The sequence below is a fragment of the Hetaerina americana genome, unplaced genomic scaffold (genome assembly GCF_022747635.1).
Source record: "Hetaerina americana unplaced genomic scaffold, ioHetAmer1.1.p SCAF_20, whole genome shotgun sequence".
In the NCBI taxonomy this organism is placed as follows: domain Eukaryota; kingdom Metazoa; phylum Arthropoda; class Insecta; order Odonata; family Calopterygidae; genus Hetaerina; species Hetaerina americana.
In genome coordinates, this window is record NW_027286764.1 from 7,288,465 (window position 1) to 7,300,951 (window position 12,487).

General features: G+C 34.3%; 1 protein-coding gene across 4 annotated transcripts in view; it reads right to left on the reverse strand.

Moving 5' to 3' along the window:
- Positions 1 to 4,664: 4,664 nt before the first annotated feature.
- Positions 4,665 to 12,487, reverse strand: part of Ctu2 (Cytosolic thiouridylase subunit 2) — a 30,173-nt gene continuing 22,350 nt past the window's right edge. For all 4 annotated transcript variants that reach the window (XM_071586081.1, XM_071586077.1, XM_071586079.1 and 1 more), the window contains exons 7-9: positions 7,836 to 7,985; positions 5,265 to 5,516; positions 4,665 to 5,176 (exon numbers count right to left, since the gene is read on the reverse strand). In XM_071586081.1, coding sequence (XP_071442182.1) covers positions 5,060 to 5,176; positions 5,265 to 5,516; positions 7,836 to 7,985 — 519 coding nt within the window. In that variant the 3' untranslated portion in view covers positions 4,665 to 5,059. The remainder of the gene's footprint in view (positions 5,177 to 5,264; positions 5,517 to 7,835; positions 7,986 to 12,487) is intronic.

Below are 12,487 nucleotides of genomic sequence, written 5' to 3' on the forward strand. Positions count from 1 at the left end.
TATTTCGAGGCGTGCGTGGTATAGGTTCTCAATAAAATTTAAAGAAACAATTGTATTTTGGCAACGAACGAATTATCAATTTGTTCTTTATGATTAACATTTTCGCTACAGAAACTGTAAAGGAATAGATAATATTTCACGAGTCTCTCCAAGACATCTATGCGGAGTCGAATTTTGTTATATATGTGTATCATACTAATAATGCGCTATGTGGTTGCTTCATCTGTTCCACTTGCGATGGGTTAGCTTTTCGGACGGTTACTCTCGTTTTTGATGTAATAAATGCATCACATTTTTCAGCAAAAAGATAACCATAGTACACATTTCGTTCCTTCGTATTTGTCATCAATGTTAATCAGGCCATTCCGTCTCGAATTGGATTACCGAAATGACCGTGGATAAAAAAAGGATCAAATAAGTCAATTTAGACACTTGTCTCTATAGATTTGTATTTCTTTTCAGGAAGAGATTTCGAGCAATATATTTCTTATATCGAAACAGTTATTAAAGTTTAATTTTTCTGTTGCAAATAGTTCCGCTGACGTCCATAACCGCGAGACTTCTACAATGCATGGCGTAAGTTTTCCATAAATTCCAAAGATTGCAACGATGAAATTTTCAGTGATCGTTTGCACATTATCCTATCTAACGTGACTGTATCTGCGGTATATATCGGCTAATTTTCTGCGAATATCCAAAACAGCACAAATCCCATGAATATCCTCAATATTTAATATCAAAACCTAAGTCCTTCTGACTAGGTAGTGGCATTAATTTATTTTGCCTAAATGTGAGATGTGTTCGAAATAAGATATCGGAGATGGAGGCAGTTGTCAAAAATGGTGGCTGCAGTGTGCTATGTCTCCATGAACACTGCATTGCAAAAAATGAAGTTAATTTGTATAACAGTGATTTTAGCTTGGCAACATTCTACTGCCGATCTGCAGCAAAAAACGGTGGTACCTGTATTTATGTCTTCAAAAGTATGCCCTTCAAAGTAATTGACCAGGACAATTTCTGGAATTTCACTTTGAAATAACTGCGAACATGATGAAGGACCTGAACCTGATTAACATTGCTTCTGTGTATCGCTCCCATAATGGTGTAGTTGAACGTTTCTGCAATCTACTGGAACTAGTGTTATCCCTATTCTTGACTCTAAAAGCCAATATCATAATTTGTGGAGATCTCAAAATTGACATAGCACTAAAAACCATTGTCATTGACAAAGCGATTGTCAGGTTCTTGAAAATCTTTTGCTTTCATATAATTTTTACTGGGACAACAAACAGCCTACTCGATTTTCTGCCTGCCTAGATAATGTAATTACCAATTATGGTCCTGAACTGTACAGTATAAGTGTTATTGGCTAACTCCTATCTGACCATCAAGGTAAGTTTCACCTTTGAGACTCAAATTACTCAAAAGATATTCTCAAATAGAGGTAAAACCATAATAATGAGGCCCATAACAATAGAATGTTAAGAGAGTTTCCAACTGCTTCTATCTTATATCAATTGGCATGGTATTTGCACAGACTCTGTAGAGGAAACTTGTTTTTCAAGTTTTTTAGGTAATTTCCGAGACATTTTTGATCAATGCTTTCCGAAAAAATACTAAACTCTATGCCCACTGAAAATAAAAATAACCTCTGGTATACTGGGGAATTATTAGCATTTAGAAATGATTTATTTACTGCCACTCTTGCAAAACCAGTGGAAGCCTGCATGACAAAGAGGCTTACTTGAAATACAAGAGAGATTATATTAACTCAGGTGTGCAAAAAATAAAGCTTTTGAGGATTTTATATTGAGTGCAGAAAATAAACAAAAGGTAGCATGGAGAGTAATCAATCAAGAAGTTGGTCATGGTAATGGAAAAGATATCATCCTTTTACCCCAGATGCTGTATATAATTTTTTCTTAAAAGCTGTTGAAGACAATTTGTTCTCTTGAAACGTTTATGCTGCCATTATTGGCAATATGCAGCAAAATCTTCCTCCGAACAATTTAAATTTTAAATGGAATTTTGTCGCTCCATTTGATATTATACCCCCTGCTAAAAAATTTTTTAAAAATCCAACAGTAAGGATATTTATGGTCTGTCTAATTCTCTAGTAAAGGACATTATTGTGTTCACTGCAGAACCATTAGTTATGTTACTCAACTTATGTTTTGAGACAGGAGATTTTCCAACAGCTCTAAAATATTCCAAAAAAGTACCTGTCTTTAAGAAAGGTGATAAAGACGATTTAGCTAACTACCGCCCCATTTCCATAGTCCATGTTTTTGTTAAAAATTTTGAAGCTCTTATGAAAGATCAAATATGTAATTTTATTTAGTCATATAATCTCTTTTCCAAATCACAGAATGGCTTTTGATTTGGGAAATTACAATTTTGGCAGCAGAGTCCATAGTTAATTGTGTCATCAATGCATTCGAAGAGAAGGAATCAATCTCTGTGACACTTTGTGATCTTAGTAAGGCTTTCGACTGTGTTATTCATTCCATATTACTTACAGGGCTAGAATATTATGGTGTTAAGGGAGTTACACCAAAACTAATGAAGTCTTACTTGCATGATCGCCATCATTTAATTGAACTTGATGGCTGTCGATCTGCAGCTCTGAAAGTAAAATGTGGTGTACCACAGGGCTCTGTGCTTGGCCCAGTACTTTTCGTCATCATGGTCAATGATTTGTCCTGTAATATGAAACCTACATCTGTTTTATATGCTGATGACACTGCTTTTGTGCAAAAATGTCAACATCTAGAAGATGCAAAGGTATGATCTAGTGCTGCCCAAAGACATATTATGGCTAAGGCATGGTTTGATATTAATCATTTACATTTAAATACTAACAAAACTCAGCATATTTTGTGCAGTCTTAAATCAAAAATAACTGATGTTGAAACTGCTAAAATACTAGGAATTTATATTGTTACAAAACTTGACCGGGGGACTCACATCAGTCATGAACTGATGTGTTAATTCCCCTCGTTAAACAAATTTTGCTACTACAAAAAGAGCTATTCACTCTCTTGCTAATATACCACCACATGATTCCTGCAAACCTTTTTTTATTAGGTATGGAGTCATTAATGTATTTAGTTTATATATCTTTAAGGCTCTTGATTCATTTGAAAGTTAATCTAGAAACTTACCAATTAAGATCTAACATCCATAACTACTCCACAAGAGGTAAATCAAATCTAAATACTACTCATTGTAGGTTTTCATCAACTTACAACGCATCTCATAACATGAGCATACGACTGTATAACTATCTGCCTACTCGGTTGAAATCAGACGGTATCCAGAGTCTCAAGAATAGGGTATACATATACCTGGTTACTCGCTCACCCACTTTACTCATTGGATGAATTCTTTTGTGACAATCTTCATCACATTTAAGAACTTATGTTTATATATTAAATAATATTTATATTAACAACATTTAATATGGTTGTACCATTTTTCAAATGAATACAGTATTATTATTATTATAGGTGCACCGCATATCCAATCCACAACCACTTATACAATTGAATCAATGAATATTCATGAATTAATATCTTTGGATAGGTAATGTTTATGCATTACACAGTCTAGCTCAGCTATACGTAAACATTCATCATTAGGTACCTGCCTAATATGCTAGCCTAGCGCGAATGAACTGTCTTAATAACTGGGTTGCCATGTCCCCTTGTTCAACCGATGAACTATTGAAATAAAGAATTCATTGATTTGAAAAGAAATTAAACAGTTCTTTCACTCACTTTTCAGTAGATACATGCAGCCAATTAACTTGAGATGTACACTTGTAAAGCTCACAATGCATCAATCAAAATGGTTTACCTCTAAATTAACACAAGAAGGTAAATATCTCAAAAATAAAAGCAAAATAAACATGAAAACATTCCCAATGTCTCGGTGATAATCCCTAATCAAATCATAGCTAAAAAATATTCCGATGACAAAGGAAGAGTCTAACGAAAACTGTATCAACAATTCATTTAACCAACAAGGAATCACATGGTCGCTAATGAAGAGATCCATGATGTCCTACTTTCTAGTACTGATCCTCAATTAATTACAAATGAATAAGACAGTTATTTTACCAACATATCAAACAGTGCATCCTGCTCTGATATGTAAAATATAGCTTTAAGAATATCGTTGAGCACACACCTGGAAAATTCCTTTTTCCTGGAACATTTCCACAAAAAATGACATGTGATTCTTAATAATATAGGAAGGAAGCAAAAGAAAACATTTAAGTAAGCATGTATAAATGCGCTTGTATTTATTTATTTACATACATATGCACTTACATGTACAAAGATATTTATATCACTGATCAGGAATTTGGAAGTTGAATTTAAGTATCTTAAGTTTTGGGAAAAAAGATGCTTAACTGAATTAGGTGATACTCCAAGCCTATTTTATTAATGAGAGAGTTTGACAAGCTCTTGGAAAAATTCAAGGCATTCATAAGGTGCACCTCAGCCACAATCCGCATCTCCCTGAGACAGTCCTAACCAATCCACCTACCCTTGGTTGTGGTACACACCTCTTGAATCATTACTGCTCCTTGTGCATTGATCATATGTTGAGTCACTTCAGTGGCTCATTCAAGGAGGGATTGAAATCAAAATCAACAATTGCAATAAATAACATGAGTTTATTCACCACTCATGTAATTACACAAACTGTGCGAGTGAAATGCAGACTGAAACAGGAGGAGGAACCAAGTGCCAACCGCTGGTATTTTTACCATCTACCACTGGCTTTATCATGACCATGCCATTGATATGAAGGCCGGTAAGTGCACTCAAAACAACATTAATTTTATGGCTGTTAAAATGCAATTTGTCGAGATAACTTTTTCACCAATGTCAATATGAAACTCACATTATCCTCAATAAAAATGCCTAATGCTTCCATGGATAATGCCAATGTCTCTACATTCAATTTTAAACATCTCCATTTACACAAATGTCAACTTTTAATTAATATATCAATGAGCAATGTTGAGAAACATCTTGCCCTCTTCTCATTAACTTTTCTCCTGCCCACAAGGCAAATTAGATGAGAGTGGTATAGCTGTGATGGCGGCTTCTGAACACTTTTCATCAATGGATAGGATCCCATTAAGCAATGCACCTCCATCATCCTGTGGAAGAAGCAAGCAACTACAGAGATCAATTCTCTAGTTTATAGGCTATTCTGTTTAATTTGGCTGGATGAAAAGTAATAATTACCATATCTGCTACAATAAGGCAACAGCCATAACACAAGCAATCCTTCAATTTCGAACAGCCGGCTTTGCTTGACATAGAACCTCCAATAATGTCTCCCTGACTCCTTGAGTCACTTCCACTGGGATCATCACTTTCAAGCACACAGTCATTGGACCAAACTTCATCCTTTGAACTTATTTTTCCCACAAGTTCCTTGGAAAACTGTGTTGCTTGCTGTGATGAACACTCCCGATTTTGTTGGTCCAGTGCAACCTGAAAAATTAGTCCGAAGGTTATCTCTGGAGCTAGGGAGTCAAAGAGAAAGTCAAGTCATTCAAGGGATGGGTACAACCCCACTGAAAAATGCAAGTGGTAATTCATGCAAATACTTGGTGGAATTGACATTACTTGAGACACTGATTCAGTCCAGTTTTGTCAAAAAGTAAATACAAAATAAAGAATTTCATGACTTCTACAAGGCACATTTAAGCATTTAACATCATGCTACATTTGTGAAAATAAAGTTGGTTCAAACAAAATATTAAAAAACAATGCAAGTAGTGTATAAAATAATAAACTATAAACCTTCGACCAAGGAGGGTAGGGCTGACCATGAACAGGGGCTAGTGGATCATTCTGGTTTTTTAGCTGTGGCATGCTTGAAGTAAGCAATGCACCTGCCCCACAAAATCTGACACCTACAGAATTCAAATCTTGGTCCTCTGGGTGGTAAGACAATAAATTAGCCACCATACCATCCCAATCCCCTTCCTGATACTTCTAACGGTAGCAATGAAAATAACATACTCCACACGGTAGGAAGGAATGGTAGTTTATGTGATTTATTTATCCTTAGGCAATATGGCAAAATGAAAATAGGCTACATGCAAACTTTGCCTGTTGCTGATACATATTTTATCATGTGTCTTACAAGGAAAATTAATATCAGAGCTGAAATCAAAAGTCTTCTGCATGTTGCATATGGTCAATGAATTAGGCAAGTATTTTGTAATGAGACCAGGTTCAATTTGACAAAGGATTACAAATTGTAATGATATCACGTGTGTTATTCAATAACTCCTTACAAACACACCAGAGATGGCACATGTAGTCTTGGAAAAGCTTTACTTTTAGTAAGCCTCATCTCTCACTAGACTGCTGTTAAAGTTTCATCTATTTCCGTCAAGTGGTTTTATTTTCATAGTCGACTGAAGCAACAAACTTTTGTTTATTTGGAAAAATGGAAAAAAAATGAGTTTCTCACAGTGATTAAATACTTCTATTTAAAAGGCTTAACAATGAAAGAGATCAAAGTGGAGTTCAATTAAGTTCATGGCACTTCTGCTCCCGTGCTTGGGACTGTTTACAATTGGATAAATGAGTTTAAACTTAGCCGTACATCCATAAATGATGGACATTGTTTGGGACATCTAGTGAATGCGACTTCCTCAGAAGTGATTGACAAAATCCACAATATAGTTTTGAGTGATACACGAATCAAAGTTCGGAAAATATTTCAAGCCACAATCACATCACAAGGTTCAGTTTTCAAGTGTGCATGAAAAATTGGGTGTGGAAAAATTCTTGGCCAGATGGGTGCTTCATTTGTTCCAGTGGAGAATGAATTCCATTGTATGGTGAATTCAGAGGCCGTTTGGCACTTTTCTGTCACAATCCTGATGAGTTTCTGCATCCATACATAACTGTGAATGAAACATGGATACACTACTACTCTCCAAAGACAAAGGAACGGTTGAAACAATGGGTTTCTAAAGACTATCTGGCTCCGAAGAAGTCAAAGATGTGGTGGAATTGGCTTACAAGGTCATGAACACACAATTTTTGGAGTGCAATCTATATCAATTACTTACTAAAAGCAAAAATGATAAACAGGGAGTATTATACATTATTACAGTAGGTGAGCAAAGTACTCAAGAAAAAGTTCTCATTTGGCAAAGAAAAAAATTTGCTTTAACGCTTTTATTTCTAAACTGGAATAAAAATTGCTCAGCAGAAAAGGATTCACATCAAACAAGGAGGTCATCATACCAACACAGATGCCTATTTTGAGGGCATTCCAAAATCCGAATTTTTGGATGGCTTAAAGGTTGGAGAAATGCTGGGAAAGGTGTAACAAAACTAATTGAAGATTGTTGAAAATTTTTTAAAAATCTACCCAAAATAATTTGCTTTTTCTATTTTTTCTGAAGACTTATTTAATGACCTATGAATCCACCATTAGGTTTGCTTGATGGATTTTTAAGTTTGAAGTATAAGTACTAAAAAAGCACTAAGTCTAAGCTTTATGGCTTGTCAAAGTAAAAAAGTACAACAATAGGTACATATTACACCAGCATAGGTAGTAAACATTTTTCCAGGCCTCACTGAGGCGCACCTAATTATTTTGAATTTATTATAACTTAAAATCTTATCAGTTGATACAACACATTAGTTTATTAAACAAATTCCTGCCACATTTTACTTGCATGACACCATCAAATACATACTAAGACTTGTAACATACATCATGCGTTACATGTAACATACGTCATTGATGTTTTGTTAGAATCAGAGAGGCCTGAAGAAACATACCTTACAAAGGACACACCTAGCAGATCCTTCAGTTGGGAGGGCCAGCTTGTCTCCAGTTTTAATTACAGCAGAAAATGTAGATGGGAAATCAGCATGCAACCCAAAGAGAAAATCTTCTGTCAGCCGTCTGATGCTAGCCATTCGAAATGTCTGTTCAATGAAGAAAAATTTTAATTGTTACCGGCTCAACTTCGCAGAAATTCATGTTGAATGTTCTTTTTTTTTGTACCTGATGATGACACTTGAGCGTTGAAACTGGTTGAACGTGAATAAAGGACAGTGGAAAGATACATTGTATTCTTCATTTAATTGAAGAAAAATATACTGATTATTTCCGTTCACTTATAATGCTATCATTAGAAAAGTCAGAAATACAGAAAAATTAAATAAATAGAGGCATAAATGTTGGGAGCACCTGCAAGCATAAGCATGAATGAGAAAAAAATTATGTATTAAAAAATGATTATTATATGTAATTATTACATGCTATATCATTGCCATATAATGATTTTGTTTATCCGAAAAAGCCTTTCATTCTTCATAAAATTGTGTAAGGGAAGAAATAATAATAAATTCATTTTACCAAAGAACAACATTTACATGTTACGTCAAGTACATCTAGTACCCTTCTTAAGGAGAATCATTATACGGAATTAGTAATAACAAATTAGGATCCATTAGCATAATATTAATTTACTATGTGGAATCAATAGCATCAAGTTATGACAAGAGAACTCTTGTAGCAGAAGTATTAGACATTTTGCATGGGGTGCATCGACAGCTAAAGTCGTTTTGAAGACAGAACAATTTAAAATAAAGGAAATCTTTCTTATTTTTTAATACTAACAAATGTTTAGTATGGCTATAAAATGTATCACAAATAGATCTGGGAGCATGGGCAGTTGCTGTTATGTTGAAAGATTTGGCAGGCTAGTCATTAAACTTCTATTTAAATAAGAATAAAAACTATTATTCAACAAACAAATCTTCTAAATTATAAAAAGTAATTGACAGAATCACTCAAATTGGAATTTCTCATAGAATATAGGGAACACGTTTGGTACTCATCAAGACTCAAACAATTAGAACAAAGATATTGGGTGTATATATACGTGTATTTGTTGCATCTCACATCAAGGAATATGGCATTTGCAGGGTATTTCCATGGAAGGATTTTTGCGAGGGAGACTTAAGTGGATATGCATATTGAAGAATGATTAAAAATTAAATTTAGGCTGGGTAGCAAAGGGTTGTTCATTGGGAATACAAATGGTTGGCCAACAAATTTTTTTGTTGGCCAAGACTTTCTGATCCCCAGGAGTTACTCTGAAAAATGAATAAAAGTTTAAAGAAGTGGTAAATTTTATAGCTATGAAAATAACATTTTATCAGAAAATAGCATTTTAAATTTGATCATAATGTGAATGTTCACATATTGGACAGTGGAGTAGACATGATATTATTAGCATCTGGAGTGTTAAAAAAACAAATAATGGGTTTTAAAGGAAAAATATTAGTTTTATAAAATTAGCTTAAAATAATTGATGAATATACATAAATATTTTGATTTTCAAACAATTCTGACTTAAAATGATTTAATTATTCAAATTAACCGTCCTTCCACAATGATCTGTCAAGTGGGAGTTAATGACAAAGGTTATCATGGCAAATAAATTATGGAAAACACATATAACAGTAAGACCATTACTATTTAGTTGCAGGAGATGCACAGGTTTTAATGAAAAATAAGTAAAAACTCCATTGAATATAATCACACTCCTTAATTCAAGCAAGCATAAGTTTTAAGGCCTTTCAGCCTTTCATTCCCTTTTGGGGTTGTTGAAGCCATAAAGGCCTGATTTTAAGGTTACTTCAAGGACACTAATTCAAATTTATAATTTATTCAATATCACCCTGTCTTTATTATTACTTTTTATTTGCCCATAGATCACAATACAAAAAACCAGGTGGGTGCTGTATGTACATGATATAAGGCACGTCAAAGAGGAGCAAAGACACACGCTCAGTTAAGATACATAAAAGAAATGATGCTCATAGTTACATAAATGTTTGGTACAAACCCATGAACATTGGCTGTAACATGCACATGCAACATCAAATTCAGAAAAATCATTGATCACCAACATGAATCAGACCATGACCATTGCTAGAAACTAAAAGTATGAACTTACTGGTTGGGAATATTGTTGAGATATTCTTCAACCAAGTAAAACATATTGCGCTGTAGATATCTTTTTAATTTATGCCTGAATGCAGCAGTTCCCTTTGTATCCTTGATACTTTTGGGTAGTTTGTTATATAATCTGATGCCCATTTCATTGGGTCCTAGTTTCAATGCTTTAGTTCTTATATTCCCATAATGGAAGTCATTCCTGCCTCTGGTGTAATGATGATGATAGGCAGAGTTAAGAGAATAGTTGCCGATGTTATTTTTTATATATAGAATTAAAAATATAATGTAGATGCATGGGAGTGGTAGCAAATTTAATTCACGGAAAATAGGCCTTGATGGAGCATTGTGAGGTTTCCTGGTGATGATTCTAATAGCTTTCTTTTTGCATTTTAAAGATGGTTTGAGAAATAGCAGCTGATCCCCATAATATTATACTGTAGGTTATATTTGAATAAATTTCCCCATAGTACAAATTGAGTAGTACAGTTTTACTTGTAGTTTCATACAGGTGTCTTAATAAGTAGCAAGTTGAACTGAGCTTGTGTTGAAGGGCTTTTACATGAGTATCCCAAGAATAATTTGCACATAGAGAAATACCTAGAAATTTGCATTCTGTCACATGTTCAATTGATTGGCCATTGATTTTTACCAGCAGATCATCTGACACGTTCTTATTGCGTGTAAAGTATACTATTTTACTTTTATTTACATTTAAGTCTAGAAGGTTGTCTGTACACCACTTATTTATTGCAAGTGTGACAGACTTAGATTTTTCCATAAGGCTGGGATATGTTTGTGTTGATATTATTACATTAGTGTCGTCAGCGTACAACACTGGTATTATTCCATCATTATTTGGTAAGCAGTTAGGTAGGTCATTGATGTATATCAGAAAGAGAAGTGGCACTAGGGTTGAGCCTTGTGGAACACCTTTGTTAACTTGGCATAACTGAATATAGGACTTCATCCAGTTTAAAGGAATTCCTCTAATTCCTATTCTATTGAGTTTAATTAGTAGTCAATAGTGGTTCACATTATCAAAAGCCTTTGACAAGTCAAAAAACATTCCATGAGTTTTGCGTTTAGCATCTAATGAATCAAGTATGCTGTCGATTGCCTGACATATGGCAGTTGTGGTAGACCTTTCAGATCTTAATCCATGCTGAGAATTTGAAAGCAGCAAGTTTTTTTTGAGATAAGATGCTATTTGCATATACATGGCTTTTTCAAATATTTTAGCAAATGTATTTTGGACGGCTATTGGTCTGTAGTTGTTCAAATCATTTACACAGCCATGGTTTTTATAAATGGGCACTACTTTTGATTCTTTTAATTGGGATGGGAAAATCTCTTGTATCAAAGATTCATTAATTAAAAATAAAAGGGGTGCTTTTATGGCTTCAAAACAATGATGAACAACTTTACCAGGAATTTCATCTGGGCCAGTACTGGATTTGTTTCTGATGGAGGAGACAATAGTTTTTAGATTGGTTTCAGAACAGGGCTTGGCAAACATTGACGATGGTGCATTTGCAAAAAGCACATTGGCTGGAGAAGTAGTTAGGCAAGGAGCTGATACGTAGTATTTGTTAAATTTATTAGCTAAAGATGAATAGCTAATGGCAGTGTTATTTTCAGGGTTACAAAGTTTTGGGAGAGTAAGTTGTGGATTTTTCTTACCTCTACAGTCATTAATTATTTCCCATGTAGTTTTGGACTTATTATTGCAATTAAGTAACTTATTATCATTATAAGTTCTTTTCGTGGTAGAAATCAGTTTACAGTAATACTTTTGAAATTCCTTATAGAGTAACCTTTGTTCATGATTGTTTGAACTTTTACTGGAGATAGCAAGTTTTTTAAGGATAGTTGAGTAGTAATGGATCTCGTCAGTTAGCCATGGCTTACATTTTGTTCTATGAAATATTTTATAATGTGTTACTGGAAAACACAATTCAAAATTGTGTTTGAAAATTGAATAAAAGTAATTGAAACCTTCATCTACTGACTTAAAGTCATAGACGTTGTTCCAGTTTTGGGACTGTAGAAGGAGCAGAAAATACTTCATATTTCCATGAGTAAGAGACCGCCTTGGGTAAGTTTTATCATTTAGGCTCTCTATTGGTTGGTTAGTATCAATACGTATTTTCACCATGCAATGGTCTGTTATACCTAGGTCACTAACAGCTGTTACTACTTTTTCTTGGTTAAGATTGGTCACAGCGTAATCAATTAGGATGGCAGATGTGGGAGTGACTCTGGTAGGATTATTGTTAAAACATTCCATGCCGTAAGTTTTGAACAGATTCAACAATTTGGATCTGAGTGGGGAGTCAACTAAGAGATTACAGTTGAGATCGCCGTTCAGCACGAGTATCCGGTTGTTTGCAAATAAGGAGCAAAAGAGTTGGTCCAGTTTTTTAATGAATGTATGAAAATCACCAGTTGGTGATCTGTA